We start from the raw sequence: 21,902 nt of genomic DNA, 5'->3' as shown, positions 1-21,902 counted from the left end.
ACAAAATATTATATTTATAACTGTAACCCCCCCTCCTCTTTGGTACATTTCCACTCACTTCACATCACTATCTATTTGCAGTTTTAGACCTCACTGCTAACTTTTTCACATTTCTACTTCAATTTAGGTTGTCCACACCTGTGGAGTAACGGTTAGCACGTCTGGCCGCGAAACCAGGTGGCCCGGGTTCGATTCCCAGTCGGGGCAAGTTACCTGGTTGAGGTTTTTTCCGGGGTTTTCCCTCAACCCAATATGAGCAAATTCTGGGTAACTTTTGGTGCTGGACCCCGGACTCATTTCACCGGCATTATCACCTTCATCTCATTCAGACGCTAAATAACCTAAGCTGTTGATAAAGCATCGTAAAATAACCTACTGAAATAAAAAAAACTTCAATTTAGGTCTTAATTTTCTTTTCTCTCGATTCATGTCCCTCCACACCATTTCCTTAAGTCATACTGATTTTTCCCCTCTTCCTTCATCACTGCTTCCTGCTCTATCTCCTACCTCCATCACTCTACTTTTCGACAGCCTCGATTTGGTTCATAGTTCCTTTACTCTCTTCGGAATGGCCCCCAGCTGCTGTATGAAACATAAAGAAGCAGTATTGTGATGCTTTAAAAATTCGATTTCGAGATTTTCACAGAAATGCTGACTGGACCGATAGCTGGCAAATTGAAGTCCATAGTTCATAAATACTGAGCTGGCACTTTTCAGTCAGATGTAGTGACTGTCATGGCATGACCAATATGCATGTTAACCTGAAACACGAGTCATGCTAACAGGAAACGCACCCACACAACAGGCAGGAAAGTTCAAGATGACGCCGAGATCTAGTAGGCTCTGAGGAAGCACCGAAACAGCTGTAATCCGCACATGCTTACACAATTAACACGAGTAAGATCGCCATTTAATCAATTATTTAGATAAAATTGGTAAATATTGCATTTGCTTCCAGAGTTGTTGATTTATTATAATGAAGAAAAGTTATAGATTACTGTACTTCATGCATGCTTTATGTATACGTGGTACAGTCATTAAGTTCTGACACTGACGCCTGAAGGGTAGGCACCCACAAGAATCTGGATGTCTCAGAAGATGCCGCGTGATACGGCGTACACTTATACAGATCAACATCCTCCCTCAATATAGTCGCCGTTGGCCGCTATGCATGTCTGCCAACGTTGGTGTAGCTGCTGGAAGCACCGCTGAAAGATGTTGGCAGGAAGATGCCGTACGGCTTCTCTTGTGGCAGTCATGACCTTTTCGGCCGCATAAAAATTACGCCCTCATAGAATTGATTTCATGAGGGGAAAGAGAAAAAAAATCGCATGGTGCGAGATCAGGTGAGTACGGAGGGTTTGACAAAACAGCGACCTGTTGCCTTGCAAGTTCCTCTTGGACAAGGATGGAGCGATGTGCAGGGGCGTTGTCGTGTAGCAACAGCCAATTCTTCCTATGCCAAAGCTCAGGACGCTTACGACGAATTGAATTGCTTAAACGGCCAAGAATCTCTTTGTAGAGGATCTTGTCTACAGTTGCACCTTGTGGGATGAATTCTATGTGAACAATTCCATTTGAATAAAAAAAACTGTTAAAGCATCACCTTGCCTTTTGGCCTGTCTTGTTGCGGATTTTTCTGTCGTGGAAATAATGGCGTTTTGCAGGTGGCGGATTGTCGCTTCAGTTGCGGATCGTAAAGGAAACACCATGTTTCGTCTCCAGTTATGATCGGTTATAGCAGTTTCGCCTAATTTCTGACAGAACATGACGTTTGCCCGTTGCTCAAACTGCAACATACTCGAGTTCCGACGCGCGCATTCAAATCACCGTCACAACAAAGACTGTAGTTCTGCTTACAGTGCATGCACTCAACTGTCTCTTGTTGGGTCGAGAGACTAACTGACAAGGTATCATACCATGGCGCCACCTATGCACTATAGTGCACCACAACGCCACTATACGCTCAGTATTAGAACTTAATGATTGTACCACGTAATGATTGTACCACGTATTTAGGGTGTTCTGTACTGACAAAGCGTGTAGACATATTTAATATAAGTCAAGTTAACTGCTGAATTAAATACAAACCATTGTATTTGCAGATATAATCTCTGGGTGCTGAATTGCAGGAGTAATCTAAACTTTTTATACAAAAGGAAGGATCTCTCAAGAAGTACAAGATCTATAAAATTTGTTCAGATCACATTACCGGAAAACATTTCAGGAATTTAAAACTCTTCTTCAATCAGGGGTAAGTTTAAGAATCTAGTAGAATAATTTTTTATGGCGCTGTAAGGAAAGTTATTATAATATGGCTTTGTTACTTCTGGCATATTTAGACTGAAACCTGGCAGTTTCACCCCTGATTCTGCCAAGTAATTACACCTCACAATCAGTACATTTTCAAGAGCACTGAAAATACTTTTTCTTTGCCATGCTCTTGTACAAGTACAGCACACTGCACCGTGAAGTGAAGCTGGGTTATTGTATGGATGATAGTGATATGTGAATTAATGATGGCGAAATGAGTCTGAGGTCCAACACCGAGTTCACACCTGTGGAGTAACAGTCAGCGCGTCTGGCTGCGAAACCAGGTGGCCCGGGTTCGAATCCCGGTCGGGGCAAGTTACCTGATTGAGGTTTTTTTCCGGGGTTTTCCCTCAATCCAATACGAGCAAATGCTGGGTAACTTTCGGTGCTGGACCCTGGACTCATTTCACCGGCATTATCACCTTTATATTATTCAGATGCTAAATAACCTAGATGTTGATACCGCGTCGTAAAATAATCCAATAAAATTAAAAAAAAAAAAAAAAAATCCAACACCGAAAGTTACCCAGCAATTCTGTTTCAATTGGTTGAGGGAAAACCTCGGAAAAAATCCCAACCAGGATTCGAACCCAGGCCTGCTCATTTCACTGTCAGATGTGCTGACTGTTACTCCACAGCGGTGGACACTGAACATACTTACACATTTTGAACGTATTTTAAACTTGAAACAGGAAATTGATATTTAAAAATAATTTCAATAATAGCTCGAGTCTTCCAACTAAAAACAGGTATAGTGAGCTTTTCTCTTGCATGGGCCATCGGTGTTAAATCACAGTCATGGGATATAGAAGCCAGATCTACCTACTTTCTTATGGTAATGTTTGTCAGCTGTTGAAAGAGTTGATGAATGGAAATGAGTTGTCTCTGCTGTGGATGTGAAGAGAATATATAAAGTTAAAATTATAGTTCGTTTTTAAAGATTAATTAACTGCCCTTCAGGATTTATTATTAGTTTTGATAATTAGGCAATTACAAAACAAGCTTAACAATATAAGTACTGATGATAAAAGACATGAATTACAGAAAATATACAGTATGTTCTGCCTTGCATAACTAAGGAACATCCCATGTATTTTATGACAATGTTATGCTAAATATAAATTTATATTTTTCATTGCTACCATAGCTAAAGATATCGCCACAAAGCTTTCATAACTTACATATTTATATAAAAAAAGTTCATACTCTACATAATCCTTTTATGATTCTACAAACCAGTGTTACATAGTGATATAATGTGACTTATTTACTGACTAGATTGAGTTTCATTCTAGGATATATTAGTATCTACTTTAATATGTTACCCAATATTTTTTTTTCTGCTGACATCTGAAAATAAATACATAATGTTTATTAGATCTGGTATAATGTTGAACTGTTCAAACTCGTGTGGAAAAATAATCTATTTTTTTCTCGTAATACAGCTGTAGTTACTTATAATAAATATATAACACGAAAAAAAAAGTTTAGATATAAATTTGATAAAGCTCTCCAAATATTTAAGCCATTAGGAATGGCCAATCTTTTCTCAGACTATTAAATGTATAGGGTTTTAAAAAAGTATACAGTAATTTAAGTTTACATTTTCTCTCATGATCAGACATCATCTTTTTAGAGAATGAATGGGATTTTGAAATGTAAGTAGTCACATGTTATAGTAACGAATTTGTGTAAAAATAGTTTAATATAAATTTAATCTCATTGAAACAGTATTTTATTCAATTCTCTTTATGAAAAAGAAGTGTGTGTAATATGGTTTTATTCAGTAGCAGTTCATGATATAATAATTATTTATAGGTGAGTGCAGTTAACTTGTATCTATAAATTTTACATTTTGAAAACAGCCTTCAAACCACGCAACATAGATTTAACCCCGACAGAAAGAGATAAGCAAAACATATGACGAAGGGGGTTCCTTTTTAAAGAAATTACAATAAAACAAAACCATGTAAGGGATTAGCGGTCATTGAAGTCATACAAACAATTAAAATAAGAAATAATACTGTAGGCACATAATTATATTAAATCTCGTCCTTCAAAATACTGAATTCTAGTTGAAAAGTAAGTCCGTGGGTCACAGTCCTTTGCTGTGAGTGACAGTGGTACCATTCTGTTTGAAACTAGAAAATGTCTATGATTAAGACTTTTTACACTGAAAGCATAGCAATGCTGAAAGCCTCCCTTGTCCTATGATATATATATATATATATATATATATATATATATATACATATACAAAGCGTTCGCCTACGGGTGGGGCCAGGAAAGCAGCCTGCCTGCGGTGTCGCTTGCGGGAATCGTCTATCCGTAAGCTTCCGCTTTCTATACTATACTCTGTAGGGTTTTAATTTTAAAACTTTAGCAGCAGTAAAGACTGATGTTTTTGAAACACTAACTTCCTGTGAAACACGTCTAAGAGATTTATTAGGAGAGCGTGTAAATGATGCACTGATTTCATCAATGTTTTCTCTCGTCAATACTCTTCGTTTTCGCTTAGGAATTGTAGCATTTATCGACCCTGTTGTCCATAATTTGTAAAGAAGACGTCTAACAGTTTCTCTACCCTGAATTGGAGCACCCGGATATTTCACTTCAAATTGCCTGCGCATCTCTCAACATGACTCTGTTTTCACATATACATCATACATAAAAACTCTCTGTTCAAGCGTGAATTTTGCATTTTGCATTGTTAACAAATTTTACACAACACTGAATATTTAAGCAACTGTGTCAAGAAACTGCACTGTACGTGTTAAATACTGCAACATCTGGCTCACAACTGATAACTTGTCGACCTTGATGTCCTTGATTGTCGAGCGTGTCTCAACAACTGCGCGCACAAAGCGGCATGCTGCTTTCCTGGCCTCACTCATAGACGAACGCTCTGTGTATGTGTATATATATATATATATATTTATAGGCTGCAAAAGGGTAACTGTCGGATACAGGGGGGAGAGCCATTAATCCTTCCCATTGAAGGCTTTAAGGAACCAACCTGGACAAATACCCAATGTCCCATCCCTACCTTCCCGTGGTGCAGCTGTTAGTAAGCATAATTTTACAAGCTGAACTAAAGGGAGGGGCTACTCATCAATTAGCACTGGTCAGCTTGATGAGTTAATGACTGAATTTGGTATAATTTTCCTCTATCCAATACCTAATTCCCTCTTTACCCTTTCCTATCCAGTCCTCTGACTGAACTCTTACTTTCTTCGACCCCGATGGCATTAGAGCATTCGAGGCCTAGGGGTTCATTTTCCTTTCCTTCCTCCTCTTTCTACTTTTCTGTTCCTAGTGCTGACCTGCTATGGCACTAAAATCGTCCTCCAGTGGCTTAAGGAGAGAAAGCTTGTGATCAACAAGATGTCCCAGCTAGGTCCAATGGACCCATCGACCAACAGCAGGTGTGGTCCTCCAGACATTCTGGGGGTTGTGTGTGAATGAAGTAGCCACCAAAACGTTAAAATATGGTGTTCACTTAAATCGGCTACAACTTGCCATTTTTCTTTGAAAAATATTGGAGTGCAAGAGGTCAAATGACTTCATTGTCAAACGCCTGGCATTAGAAAACAACAACAACAACATATATATTTATAGTCTGCTCCATGTTTAGAGCTGGAGTAGAGTGGGTAGTCCTAAGTTTTAATTTCCACCTTCTCTTCTCCCAAATGCAAACCGAAGGTTTTTAACAGCAAACGGCATACTAATTTGTGTTGAAATGCATTCGTTGGATTACTGTCTAGTTTAATACACAGCAATAACACTGAGTTAGCTCTGCAGTAGCGTGTTTGCCTACAGACTAGCTGGCCTGGGGGGGTCAAAGATTTCCTTGTAAAATTTCTATCTCAGGACTAGGAGAGGTGGTGGTGGTGGTGGTGGTGCACAACTTCAATCACTAGATTGTGCACCAATATGCTTTGGCCCGCCGAAATGCTGTGCAACTTTAAAATGGGTCACAGTCCTGCCATATATCCACATTATGCAGAACCCGAATCTCCAAGTGAAGTGGGTAGGCATTGGACACACACACACACACACACACACACACACACACACACACACACACACACACACACACACACACACACACACACTCACTCACTCTCCCTCCTTCCCCCCTCTCTCTCTTCCTCTCCCCTCCTTCCCCCCTCTCTCTCTTCCTCTCCCCTCCTCCTCCTCCTCCCCCGTCATATTGCCAGGAAACAATAGAAAACAAAAGAAGTGAGAACAAATGAATGAGATATAGGCTATAAACAATTGGAATAATCTTTCAAATTTAAGTATTATAATTTAGGGATGGCATTTGAAATTTCAAAGGAGTACGGTAGAAGGGATGAAACCTAAAATGAAATGAATACTGATTTTAAACTTGCCTCTCAGAATCTAGATTGACGTCTTTTTTGTTTAAATTAAATTAAATTGAAATAAATAGTTGTTTAGATTGGGAAGTTTTGAAATAAATGCCCGGTATATATACAGGGTTGGTTAAAAGTTATTCTCCCCCAAACACTTCCTTACATTTAATTCACTACACATTCCTTTACAGATTTTGTCCAAAATGAAGGTCCGTTTCTCGATATACAATTCACACGTTTAGACACTGATTTACAGATGGCAGAACATAATTCACGATTTTCATGAATGACTGTTCGATCATCTGTCGCAACTGATGCAGATCCTGCGATTTCTTAGCAGAAACATTTTTCAGGACACCTCACAGCAAAAAATCACATGGCGTCAGTTCGCATGATCTGGGTGGCCATTCTGTTGTGCCACGATGGCAAATCCATTCATGGAATTGCTGGTTCAAGAAGTCCCTCACTCATACACCAAAATGAGGTGGTGCTTCATTCTGTTGCCATATTAAGTCCCTCACTCCTACACCAAAATGAGGTGGTGCTCCATTCTGTTGCCATATTAAGTCCCTCACTCCTACACCAAAATGAGGTGGTGCTTCATTCTGTTGCCATATTAAGTTCCTCATACCTACATCAAAATGAGGTGGTGCTTCATTCTGTTGCCATATTAAGTCCCTCACTCCTACACCAAAATGAGGTGGTGCTTCATTCTGTTGCCATATTAAGTCCCTCACTCCTACACCAAAATAAGGTGGTGCTCCATTCTGTTGCCATATTAAGTCCCTCACTCCTACACCAAAATGAGGTGGTGCTTCATTCTGTTGCCATATTAAGTCCCTCACTCCTACACCAAAATAAGGTGGTGCTCCATTCTGTTGCCGTATTAAGTCCCTCACTCCTACACCAAAATGAGGTGGTGCTTCATTCTGTTGCCATATTAAGTCCCTCACTCCTACACCAAAATGAGGTGGTGCTCCATTCTGTTGCCATATTAAGTCCCTCACTCCTACACCAAAATGAGGTGGTGCTTCATTCTTTTGCTATATTAAGTCCCTCACTCCTACACCAAAATAAGGTGGTGCTTCATTCTGTTGCTATATTAAGTCCCTCACTCCTACACCAAAATGAGGTGGTGCTTCATTCTGTTGCCATATTAAGTCCCTCACTCCTACACCAAAATGAGGTGGTGCTCCATTCTGTTGCCTATTAAGTCCCTCACTCCTACACCAAAATGAGGTGGTGCTTCATTCTGTTGCCATATTAAATCCCTCACACCTACATCAAAATGAGGTGGTGCTTCATTCTGTTGCCATATTAAGTCCCTCACTCCTACACCAAAATGAGGTGGTGCTTCATTCTGTTGCCATATTAAGTCCCTCGCTCCTACATCAAAATGAGGTGGTGCTTCATTCTGTTGCCATATTAAGTCCCTCACTCCTACACCAAAATGAGGTGGTGCTTCATTCTGGTGCCATATTAATTGCATTTCGGCAAAACGAGGGCTGTTTTCAAGACATGACATCGGAAAAACAGTTGACGCACGAACATGGTTGCCAACCCACCACTTATTACACCAGCTATTCGTTTATTCAAGTTATGACATCTACATATGTGTACAAGTATGAAACTTAAGAACAAATATTGGGGAAAGCGACTTTTGACCCACCCTGTGTATATATTTTTCTGTATGTGTGTACACGCCTCTGTGTGTGGTGTGTGTGTGTAAATACATCCCTAAGTTTGCCTAGTATATGATAAAAATGAGATGACTTTTTTCCATATTTATCTTCAAAAATTGAAATTTTAATAATACAATAGTAGGTACACAATAACTGACTTATAACTTCACTTTTTATAAGAGGTGCATGCTTTACATGAGTATGATATTCAAATAGAGTGTAATGACAGTATTAACAATTACCAGTACTACTTAGTTTCAATCAGTCTTATCATTAATAACATAAATATTTAAATTATTTAAGATGCCTGTTCAAAAAAAGCAAATACAACATTTCTTTCTAAAGTTACAAGATAATAAACTTCATTAAAAAATCAGAAAGGAAGGAGCACTTTGAACAGCACGACTTACTGCAAAGACTATCATTATTTATTTGGACTTCTAGTTACTTTCATACATGTATAAATTAATTCAGCAATAAACCATAACAAAATAGTAAGTTTCTAAAAAATAACTTGCACATCTCTTCACTTTGTATGTGGTTTTAATAACATCTTCTCCATGTACAACCCAGTTAGTTTCTCTTTAGAGCTCCTTCAGACGAGGCAACTTTTAGAAGCAATGCCACTTGCGAATAATGGATAAGTATAAATGGAGGCCTTCAACCATAGAATAGTGGCGCTGCAGACGCTCTGAGTGAATGGCTTTGCCGCTGGTGGCAGCTACTAAAAGTGGTTATTCCTGTCGCGATATATAGAATTAAATTGTAAGTTTCAGATAGTGCCATAGCCAGGCCACTATTTCAGTGGCACATCTGTGGCACTGCTAACGGACAACTGTTGGGTCACCAATTCCTTACACCATCACGACAGTACACAGCAGAGGTCTGCATCGGACGTTTTCGCTCGAGCGCCAAGTAGTTCATAGCATAATCAGATAGGTAGCGCACATACTTGATGGGTAAAATTGTCGCAGAGCGATAAATCCTCGAACGGTATAAGCCGAGCGTTAGACATTCGTTCTTGTTACAGTGATGAACTGTAACATCATTGATGTTTATCATTTCAAAACTTTGCAGTGTTTAACTAACCTCCCCATAGTACAACTACAAAACTGCTTTAAAATGTAATATAGATGTTGTAGGTAAATGTCCCCCCCCCCCCCCCCCACAGGAGTGATTTTGTTTTTGCCACATCTGATAGATGTTATTGGATGTAAATGTAATTATTATAAACGGAGAACACAATCATGATAATGCAAGAACTGTATCAAGTTTTCTAGTAATAATAATAATAATAATAATCTCTAATAATTAGTGTATCAATCTTTGCGTCTGTAACAGTTGTGCAGCATGATTATTCGTTTTATTATATTTTCTGTGACGTTATCTCTGTACTAATATTGTTATTAATTTACTGCTATATAATAATATTTTGTAAAACGTTCCTACATTGGCGCAGTATATAGGTGGAACATATGTATGGACCTATCACATTATTGTGGTAAATCAAATACTGAATAATTATTAATTAGGAATAATAACTGTATATCGAAGTTTTTCATTCTATTTTATTTATAACTTCATGTTACTGTTTTGGTACGTTCCATTAGACGTTTGTCATAAACGCAGAAAATAAAGCCTTATTTTTACCGTGTGAGCAAAACATATGTGTATCTTATCTGTCGCCTTCCATACAAGATAAGACATGTCGGTGAGATGACCTTGTACTGTGCTTCTATTTATTACGAGCATATCACGACTGATCTTATCTCACTCAAGCGTGCGACATTCGACCGAGTTCAAGCGAGCGATTTAACTCCAATGCAGCACTCTGGTACACAGCCTATTGTGCCATGGTGTCTTTTTTTGTAATTTCATTGGTAATTCCTGCTAGAAGCTCCTGAAATGATTTCTTAAACATGCGAAAATACGAAAAAAAAATTATCGTCCTGATGTAAACCATCAAAGTATTAAATAGTCCTCAATTTTGTCTTTCCAAAACCAATCGATGGGCCCAGACTTTTCTTCTATTTTTACGTATATTCTTTCTCCGTATGAACAAAGTTTCCAAAAGTACATCTTCTTCTATTTCCATGTTCACTGGAAGACTGAAAAATTCTCTACAAAATTTTAGCATATTAAGCAGCGCCACTAATGCATGTTCACAGCGTCACTAGTGGCACTGCTAAGTGGCCTTGTCTGAAGGGGCCCTAAAGCTACGGTTTGTTTACGGCGATCATTGCCGGCGATGATCGTCAGGAAGTGGTTTCTTTATTAGCATACATCGCTGTCAATTCTCATTTGTTTTGCTGCCATAACTTGATTCAATATTTCTACATGGCCTTCTCTAAATATCGAACATGTATGCGGCGATATGCATCCTAAATTTGCTTCAGAAGCAACTCCCAGCGATCTGCGTCGTGTCCAACAATCTACGTTGGCGATCATCACTGTAAAGAAACCGTGCGCATTCATTTTAACTGGTAGCAACTCCAGGCGACAATCGCCAGCGATGTGCACCCGGCGATGATCGCTGTAAACAAACCACAGCTTTAGACTTGGAACCTGTTTGCAGTGCTCCTCTTTCCTTCCTCAATTTTAAATGTCATCACCACGTCTAGTGTCTAAGAGATTAGTTAAATACTAACAAATAATGTACAATTAAAAAAATTGCTGTAGCTTGTTCTTACAAACAAAATTCTTACAAGGCCTCAAGACACTTAACCAAACTGCAGTCTACAAAGTGCCACACAAATTTGCGTGATAATTCTTCCATTAATATTTTTATTGGTTAAATAACTTTTCTTGCATATACTGTACCAATCTAAGTTCTTATAATATACTGTACTTTACCAGTATCACTTTTTTTTTTCTCCCAGAAATACGATTTTAACTGGTATGTTAGAGCAGTACATCATATCAACCTGTTTATCACAGAGCTTACTATGGACTATATTATATTGAAAGCACCCAAACATTACTGCATAAAAATAGGGATAAATTAAACAGGAAAAATACAAGTCCCAAAGTGAAGTTCACATAGTACAAAATAACATTTTTAGGCAGTAATATACAAGAACTCTTTACAGGAGTTCAACAAAAAAATGTTAGGGTTACACTGGTTTATGTCGATTTGATTTTTTTTTTTGTATGGATTATTGTAATGGGAGGAATACTTATGTATTTTTTTCCAAGCGAGCAGATCTTCCGTAAGTTGTCAATAAATTATCAAAAAAGTTTTGTGGAAACTGACTTGTGTCACTTTTCCCAAGCATTGCAGAGTTGTAACATTAGTTTCTTGCAAAACTTGCACAGATGAAGTCATTAATTAAATTAAAATAAAATATTGTAAAATCATAAATATTTAGTCTGGTATTAAATTAACACAATCTATTCAAAGAGCTGATATTATAGCCATTCATCCGAAGAAAAGCAAAGCCATAGTTTTCGATCCTACAGTTCGTTTTGAAACAACAATTGACCAGGCAAAGGAAGTTGACTTAAAAAAAAAAAGTACCTATTTATGAATCATATATTCCTGACTTGAGTATCCGTTACAATGTACAGTCTTAGAAAAAAGTTTTGTCACACAGATTCTTGCGCATGATCAGACATACAACGAATTTTATTACCTCAATTAGTTCTTCTCTTGTGAACCAGGTCGCTCGTCCTCTAATCATGTGCACTGCCTCCTTTCTGGGATTTATAAAGTATCTGCACGACAAAATTTTTTTCTAAACTGTACCTCTTAAAAAATGGTCAGTCTTGAAACTACTTTTTGGCAGTACGGGTAGTATATCGAAATTTACATGGGGCTTATTAAAAACTTTTGGTATTCTACACCAAACAATGAAAAAAATTATTATAGGCTTCATCGAAGATTTCTTGTGCATTTTTAATTAATGTCTTTATTTTAAATTCTAATACTTAAATTTGATATACATTTGATTTGTTATATATTTATGTATTATTATTATAATAATATGTAGTGTATCTGATTAATGTTTTATGGGCATGATTCAAAATGTCCAGTTTTAATAGAAGTTCACTATAATTTTTCAAAATTCAATAAGATTTAAAATCATCTGTCCTCAAGTGAGGCTGACCACTAGGATCCGGAATTAACAAACATAAAAGATAAAGGGAAATGAAACGGGCAAAATATGGATTAGATTTGTACATTAAAACAAAAATTTACGTGTTAATATATAGATGATAGTGTAAAATTTGAAGAGAGGCCTTCAGAATTTCCATTACAATCTTCTGAACCTCATAAAAGGGAATTTTAAAGGATTTAAGGATATTACGTGTAAATTTTGGTAAACAACCCCTCGCTCCAAATAGTAAGCCTGCAACATCCCAGTTGTAAAGCGAAATGCCGTATTTTTCACTGAGGTAGGAAGACAAGGTACATATTTAGCTCGCTTGTCATCATTAATCTGCAGTGCTTGATTTGTGTCTCGTTCAAAGCAAATCGTAGGGTCTAAGACCATCGCTTTCTGGGTTCTTCTATTACTATTCTTCTAACACTCAGAAATTTCTATTTTCTATAATTCAGGATCCTTGTGGTCTGCCAATGTTATTGGTCTGATGATTTGCAATAAAAAATATGTTTATTTTAAATTTTAACCATGTAACATTATCTTTTCGTACATTCATTTCATTGAAAAAATTATGACTATAGATAGTTGATAGATGCTCTTGTCATGTTGTCATTCTTATTAAGAATACAAATTGAACATGAATATCCATCTGATATTTCGCAAGTTCTCAGAGAAAAAAAAAACATGATTTGATTTGATAAAGGAACTTCTAGTTATGCAGTAAAGTAAAGGATTTGCTTGCATGTCACGGAAATCAGTCTCATTTACATATAAAAAAATCTGGCTTGTTGAGTGTAATTCTCTTTCAATAATATGGAAAATCTGTCCTTTTGTCTTATATAATTCGAAGTGCATATTTGCTGATCAAAATATTTTTCTAAATGTAGTACCTCAAAATGAGACATACACATGGAATTGAAGAATCCTAATTTTTCATCTCCTACTCATTTAATTTTTATGAAAGATTTTCTTCCTAGCACACACATTGATGATAATGCATTTGTGGGACAGGTTTCGAGCTTCTGATGATTTAAAATGATTGAAAAATATGGAATTGCAACTACTGTCCATCCAACTCAAGAGTGAAACCTGATGTCAACAAATGCAGGTGTTGTGATGTCTCATGATTGGCCTATATGACAGTACACCTCTCTGAATAAAAGAATGTAGTCCATTATCATACTTTATATTTTACTGATTATTTTCTGTTTTGAAATAAATAATTTTATAAAATAATAAAAATCTATGTTAAATCATTATACTTTAATTTCAAATATATTTATCGTAAGATTACATAATTTATAAGTCATCACTTGTTAACATGTTGTGCATATCAATTTTCGATGCCCGTGCATCCTACTTGAAATGATTCAAACCTACCCGCACAGACACCAGTCGCTGTTTCTTCTCTCTCTCAGAAAGCAGGTAGACTCTCTTTTCTCCTTGTGAGGGAGAAAGCGAATATCGCGCGCCTTGCTGGCAGTGGAAATTCCCCAAGCTTGGGTGTGACGTCAGAGAGGGCCTATATAAGGCGACGAATTTTCAACATCCAGTCTCATCCTGCCTAAGGTTGTTCCGTGGTTTTCCTAAGGCGCTAAGACAAATGTCGGGATGAGCCCTAAAAGAAATGGGCCACGGACCTGCACTCATATCCCCATGAATCCCCCTAATTACTCTAAATTAATTAATAATTACATCTCTCCCCTCTCTTCGTAATTGAGTCACCATAAAGCCAAATGGCTGGTCTCTAAATTGAGACGATTCAACAAGGCTCATGACAACAATCACCTCCTACATAATAGGCAAATTGGCTAGTCTCTTATATGAGACAACTCATCCTGCCTAAGGTATTCCGTGGTTTTCTTAAGGCGTAAGACAAATGTTGGGATGAGCCCTATAAGAAATGGGCCACGGACCTATATGCCCTTCCCCATATATATTCCCCTTTTCTTGTAAAGGACGTATGCCCTAGTTCAGAACCTATAAATTGTCTATTAAATGTACGAGGTCACTCAATTAGTCGCAATTTGGAAGGACAAGGAACCTCTCAAATTGCAGATTTAGATTTAACGGCGCTTCTTCTGACGGCCTTCACTCGCCTTGTCATCGAACAACAGATGACAGAGTCTTCACGACTCCACTTGCACTGCAAAATTGTTAAGCCCCTTTCAATGTGCAAGATAACACCTGCCATCCTAACGGCAAACACCAGCCATCTCCTCCTCGCCCCGTCCCGTGATCACTTGATCAAATCTCAGTCCCCCTCGCGTATGTGGTACCTAAGAGGTTACGTCCATTTTCGGTTTTCCCCTTCAAAATTTTCTATAGCTCCTTCAGTGGAGCAGTGTAACCTGGAGTGAGACTAGTGGCCAACAGGCTTGGAGCTCACATATTTAGTTTCTTACAGCCCCCAACCCCTTGCAAGGACGTGTTTTGCGTACCTTAAAATTTTTCCTCCCAATTATCCCCTTTCGATTTTTCGATTTTTCGACATCCAGTCAGTTACTGCCTTCGACGAGGAGATGCAGCCGTGCTCTCCTCGTCCAGTGCACACCTTCTCACTATGGCGCAGAAAGGTACTTTTGTTCGGATGTGTCTACACACTGCCACCACTCTGGGAACAGAGAGCCAAGCTGCTCCACTGTCTCCTGTATTCTTTCCTACACCATCCGAATCTTCCTCACTTCTTACGTATTCTAAACTTATTTTATTATCGTCTCTCTACAAGTCTCATCACCACCTCCAACCCACCCACTTCTCTCCCCTGATCATCCTTATCTCTCACCTTCCTCAATTCGACTCCCAGCTTGTTCGATAAAACACAACCATCTCCTCAGCCCCCCTTCTAGAGTCGGTAAGTTGCGAGATCGCTCTGTTTGATCCATCGATGATAGAGGTCACCTTTCCCCGCTCCTGAAGTCTGTAAGTCGCATAGCACGCTGTGTTGATCCTTCGAACTAGAGAACTAACCTTCTACCCAATTCCATCTCTCTCATTATCCTGCTGCCCCCCCTCCGCACAACTAAACAAGCCGATTTTCCCCAGGCACTCCCGTTACCCCTACTTCCCTCTCACTCCACTCTTACCTTGCTATCATCCATCGTAACTCTCCCCGCATCGAAGCCTCAGAACGAATTTCATCAGTTGCTATCACGCCTCTCCCGTTTCCCCTACCACAGAATTAGAAGGAAGACACTATTATACTTTCTTTGTTATCTCTGAAATAAACTAATGCTATTCTACAATGGTCTTTCCTTAAACTTCACCATAGTTTCCTGTCATCACCCCCCACAAGCTACAGCCATCTTGTCCCATCACTCCCGTTTCCCCTCCCCACCTTGACTACACATCGGAGAGGGAACGATCAAGGAGGCTGGCATACGAGAAACAGATACAGTAGGATTCCGATTATTCATCACCCTATTAATCATTGAATTAAATTAAATTTGAATACAAGCAGGAAGAATGTATCTATGCCCTCTATAAATTGCACAGGTGTAGAATGAAAAATAAATTTAAAAAAATGTTGTGGATTACTTTTGTAGTGACCCTCGTATTTTGAAAAAAAGAACATAGCATTTCTCTATCACCCTGTGATAGAACATGTGCTGAGGGGAAATTGCTGTGTCGATAGATGCCATGAACAGACAATACTCCTTGAATGTAGAGTTGGGCAACACGATTCTTTTTCAGAAGTCGATTCCAACGATTTAATCATACATTACGAATCAATTCTAACGATTTGTTCACGATTCTTCTCAGTCTGCGATTCCAACTATTCTTTTGAATAGTCAACGAGTTCACGATTCTTCCTACTCTGCGATTCAACGATTCGTCAACAAACGAGTTACAGGACACTTTCCTTTGTAAACCACGCGTAGATCAAAAACGTTCTATATCTCTCGCATAGATGGCATAAGAGGCGAGACATTGGATTGTTTCTTTCTCATTGGCTGGAACCATTCAGCATGACCTCCATCAGTCTACAAAATTACCCAAGATAATGTTTCTAAATTATAATTTATCAACTGAACCTTATTACGAAGTACATTTTTTGCATTACATCTCTATTTAACTATGCAAATTTCAGGTTTGTGTTCATTATTTTCCATACTTAACAAATGCAGTATTTTGATTTCACTCTCGCTCGGGAGTATTCGGCACAGTTCGGAAATGTCCGTTGACAGGTTACATCATACAAGGAAATAGAATCGTGGGTTACGATACCATGTCAATTTGTTACTATTCTTTTGAACGACGATTTGTTGATACCACGAATCGATTCTTACGGTTCTTTATTATAATAAAGAAGAACCGTGAGCGAATTGACCCAACTCTACTTGAATGCAGAGTGATACAAACTGCATTATTTATATAAGGTTTCTTTCTTGATCTTGATGGACTGTAATTTCTTGGCATTATGCTAACAAGCAAACATTCTCATGGGGGCAGATAAAAAATTTAATTTTTTTCTTTCACCATGTTAATAATGTCAAAACAAGTGATTATACAAATTTTGGCCACTCGAATGCAATTACAGGGGTCACTCAGGAAGTAAGATTTCCTGGAGACTTTAACAGAATGAAAACACAATTTCATGGCAAGATTATTATAACTGATACAGCAATTATTGAGCTACTTTTAACCTATCCCCCATCGGAACTGAGACATTTGTCATACCGTGGGATCAACTTTTGTATCCCTATGTCATACAAGTCTGCCGCTTGGGATCAGAACCAGCGTGTGACAGCCGTCTGCACCTCTCTGTCGATCCCACAATATGACAAATGTCTCAATTTTGGTGGGGAATATGTTGAAAAATAGCTCAACAATTGCCGTATCTATTCCAATAAATCTTTCCGTGAAATTGTGTTTTCTTTCTGTGAATGGCTCCAGGAAAACTTACTTCCCAGATGACCCTCGTAACTGTGCTCAAGTGGCCAAAATTTGTATAAGCACTTGTTTTGACATTATGAACATGGTGGAAGAAAAAAAAAAACTTTTTTATCTGCCCCCACGAGAATATTTGCTTGTTAGCCGAATGGCTAGTGTCAGCTGTTCACGCCAGAGACCTAGGTTCAAATCATGATGAGTCCAACTGGAATTTGTGATACATAAAGATAGTATTGGATCATTTTTTTCAGGGTATTCCCATTTTTCTTATCATCTATTCACCAATTCTCCATCATTGTATTAGGACCCAGCCTTTCATTGAGCAGTACAACATATTCTCTGGCACATTATAGCAAATTCAACTGAAAACAGATTTAAGAGAGAAAAAACCAATCTTTTATGGACAATCCTTGTAATGTCTCACAAGACAAGTAGAGATTTCCCATCTTAGTTAGTTAAATCACTGGTTTACGTATGAGTACACTACATACAATCCATAGATTCACAGAATTATGGTTAGCTGTATTCACATATGTGTCCACAGCCTGTAGGACACTGTTTGTTGTTGGCTTCCCACCACTCTTGCATGTGTGCAAGATGGCCACCATGGGAACAACCTTGACACCAGGCATACAATCCCCGCACTACTTGATGGCACACACTACACACGGCACACTCTGAGCAGTGACAGCGATCACAGAGCCAGCCAGTTCTTTGGAGAAGTTTGCTACACCGCCCACAACTTGTATGTACTGTTGTAGACTGCTGGTTTAACTGCATCACAGTTGGTATCCATGCTAGCTGAATCACCTAGTATCAAGGTACAAACAAACTGTTAAGAAGGTCTACCAGTAGTAACTTCTCTTCCACACAATAACAAACTGAACAATGCTATTACTTTCAAGGAAAAATTGCTCTGGAGCCGGGTATCGATCCCAGGACCCTTCGCTTAGCGCACAAACCTCTACTGACTGAGCTATCCCAGGAACTATACACGACACCACCACAATTTTTCCTTTTATGTCCACACAACTCAAATGAGCTGACAAGACGCCAAAACTCAACTGTGAGTGCACACAATACTGTGTGACTTAATTTGTGGCTTTCTGTTAACGTACCTCCAGTAACGAATGTATTATACAAATCTGGCTTTCAGGTAGTAGCTCCCTGTAAAGCAGGTTTGAATAATTTCAAGGAAAAATTGTTCCGGAGCCAGGTATCGATCCCAGGACCCTTCGCTTAGCGCGCAAACGCTCTACCGAGTGAGCTACCCCAGGAACTATACACGACACCATCACAATTTTTCCTTTTATGTCCACACAACTCAAATGAGCTGACAAGATGCCAGAACTCAACTATGAGTGCACACAATACTGTGTGACTTAAATTGTGGCTTTCTGTTAACGTACCTCCAGTAACGAATGCATGATACAAATCTGGCTTCCAGGTAGTAGCTCCCTGTAAAGCAGGTTTAAATAATTTCAAGGAAAAATTGTTCCGGGCCGGATATCGATCCCGGGACCCTTCGCTTACCGTGCAAATGCTCTACCGACTGAGCTACCCCAGGAACTATACACGACACCACCACAATTTTTCCTTTTATGTCCACACAACTCAAATGAGCTGACAAGACGCCAAAACTCAACTGTGAGTGCACACAATACTGTGTGACTTAATTTGTGGCTTTCTGTTAACGTACCTCCAGTAACGAATGCATTATACAAATCTGGCTTTCAGGTAGTAGCTCCCTGTAAAGCAGGTTTGAATAATTTCAAGGAAAAATTGCTCCGGAGCCAGGTATCGATCCCAGGACCCTTCGCTTAGCACGCAAACGCTCTACCGACTGAGCTACCCCAGGAACTATACACGACACCACCACAATTTTTCCTTTTATGTCCACACAATTCAAATGAGCTGACAAGATGCCAGAACTCAACTATGAGTGCACACAATACTGTGTGACTTGATTTGTGGCTTTCTGTTAACGTACCTCCAGTAACGAATGCATTATACAAATCTGGCTTTCAGGTAGTAGCTCCCTGTAAAGCAGGTTTAAATAATTTAAAGGAAAATTGTTCCGGGCCGGATATCGATCCCGGGACCCTTCGCTTACCGTGCAAATGCTCTACCGACTGAGCTACCCCAGGAACTATACACGACACCATCACAATTTTTCCTTTTATGTCCACACAACTCAAATGAGCTGACAAGATGCCAGAACTCAACTATGAGTGCACACAATACTGTGTGACTTAAATTGTGGCTTTCTGTTAACGTACCTTCAGTAACGAATGTATTATACAAATCTGGCTTTCAGGTAGTAGCTCCCTGTAAAGCAGGTTTGAATAATTTCAAGGAAAAATTGTTCCGGAGCCGGGTATCGATCCCGGGACACTTCGCTTAGCGTGCAAACGCTCTACCGACTGAGCTACCCCAGGAACTATACACGACACCGTCACAATTTTTCCTTTTATGTCCACACAACTCAAATGAGCTGACAAGACGCCAGAACTCAACTATGAGTGCACACAATACTGTGTGACTTAAATTGTGGCTTTCTGTTAACGTACCTCCAGTAACGAATGCATTATACAAATCTGTCTTTCAGGTAGTAGCTCCCTGTAAAGCAGGTTTGAATAATTTCAAGGAAAAATTGTTCTGGGGCCGGGTATCGATCCCGGGACCCTTTGCTTAGAACGCAAACACTACCGACTGAGCTACCCCAGGAACTATACACGACACCATGGTGGTGGTGTGTGTTAACAAGAGGGAGGGAAGTATTTTTTTCTGAAACCTGCTCCAAACACCGTCTCCAGTGTGGAAAGCCAATGTTCTAGTCATTCAACTAATGGTGATCCATGATCATAATGACGACGAAAAATAAATATGTAAAATCAGCAATGTAATGATTCTTTTTTACTTACTTGTGTACTCACTTCCCACAGTCGATGCCTCGCCAGAATATCTAGATAACCCAACAGCCAATGCTCCTGAGTTGCCTCATCCAATGTTGTAAGGATTCGTCGTCGGTCACCAAGAGCTAGCAAAACTGATACTGAAGTCTGGACGTCTGCCAATGCTGCATGGTGCTTCAGCATCTTCACCAATATATGGCTTGGATCCCATAAGCCAAGTCGAGGTACTGTTGTTACACTCAGAAGAGAAGATGGCTGATCTTCAACTGTCACTGGCTGAGACTCTGCAATATGAATAAACCAAGTATAGATATTTTTGTCACGGAATGTAAGTCACTTTCGATTTTGTGTAACTTAAATTTAATTTCGGAAACGGTTCCTTTATGATAAGAAATCTAAATGTTCTTTATAAATTAAATTAACTACTACATGACAAAAAAAACTGCATTAAGAAGAACCTATAATATCAATATTATGCAAGAACCTGTCATCCAAAAAATAAAACCATGGTTAAGATGAGTGATTCTTTAAACAAAAGTTCCAAACATGGCTTCCTCAATGGAGAAAGTACAATGGCATATAAAAGAATCTTACAACAATCAACAGAAATCACATATTTAGTAGAATTCCACAAAGGTTTCAGTTGCCTATATCTGGAGGCAAATGGAAATCAAAAACATCTTGTTCTATTAAATTTCTATTATCAGTGTTATAATTATAATATAATATAATAGTATAATAATATAATATAATATTACTATAATATAAATATAATATAATATGTTGTTGTTTTCTAATGCCAGGCATTTCACAATAAAGTCATTTGACCTCTTGCACTCCAATATTTTTCAAAGATATTATCATGGCCAGCCACTGAAGCACAGATTTTGAGGTGTTCCGAATCCATTTCTTGGTTTGAGATAATATAATATAATATAATATAATATAATATAATCTCTAAAACAAAATTGTGTGTAATGCTCCCTATGATCTATATAATCAGCCATACTCTTTCTCTACTGCAGCAATTTTTTATCACTTAACACTACGGCAATTCCAATAAAAGGAATAGCTTCGCAATTCAAAATTTATTTTCACATGAACAAAAATAAATTCAGTTTTAGCCAATGACTTTCAATAGCCATTACTCTGCTTCTGCTGGATGTTACCTAAGCCATTAACCTCCTCCCTTTCCAATACAGACCTGCTGGATATAATCTTCTTTGCTTTTCTGGGTAAAAATGATAAAACAGTATGGTCCAACAGCTTCCAGCTCCTGTCGAAACTATTTCAACACCAATATCGACAAAATGAATAGCAGAACTGACAGATTCTTTTCGAATATATTCCGAGATGAAGACGGTATTTTGAACTTTGAAATATCATAAAAAAAATTCTACTTTACAAATGAAAAGCAAATGAATATTGATTTAAAGAAGGGGAATAAAATAAATATTTCCTCCATATCGAATTGTTGTTTTCCATAACTTTATCACTGTAAAGTTGTTGTTGTTTTCTAATGCCAGGTTCCACACCTGTGGAGTAACGGTTAGCACAGCTGCCTGTCAAACCAGGTGGCCCGGGTTCGAATCCTGGTTGGGATAAGTTACCTGGTTGAGG

At 38.5% G+C, this 21,902-nt stretch overlaps 1 protein-coding gene and 1 long non-coding RNA gene across 2 annotated transcripts in view; one reads left to right on the top strand and one right to left on the bottom strand.

Moving 5' to 3' along the window:
• Window positions 1–273: 273 nt before the first annotated feature.
• LOC138712596 (uncharacterized) lies at window positions 274–20,433 on the top strand. Its single transcript, XR_011335754.1, has 3 exons — window positions 274–897; window positions 2,106–2,254; window positions 20,313–20,433. It is a non-coding gene; the product is annotated as an uncharacterized lncRNA (long non-coding RNA).
• Window positions 8,474–21,902, bottom strand: part of Wdr24 (WD repeat domain 24) — a 33,188-nt gene continuing 19,759 nt past the window's right edge. Inside the window, exons 8-9 of the mRNA XM_069844540.1 lie at window positions 20,292–20,566; window positions 8,474–18,177 (exon numbers count right to left, since the gene is read on the bottom strand). Of these exons, the coding sequence (XP_069700641.1) occupies window positions 17,884–18,177; window positions 20,292–20,566 (569 nt within the window). The 3' untranslated portion in view covers window positions 8,474–17,883. The remainder of the gene's footprint in view (window positions 18,178–20,291; window positions 20,567–21,902) is intronic.

Source organism: Periplaneta americana, chromosome 13, assembly GCF_040183065.1.
Source record: "Periplaneta americana isolate PAMFEO1 chromosome 13, P.americana_PAMFEO1_priV1, whole genome shotgun sequence".
NCBI classification, from domain to species: Eukaryota; Metazoa; Arthropoda; class Insecta; order Blattodea; family Blattidae; genus Periplaneta; species Periplaneta americana.
This window is presented reverse-complemented; position numbering and strand designations above follow the sequence as displayed.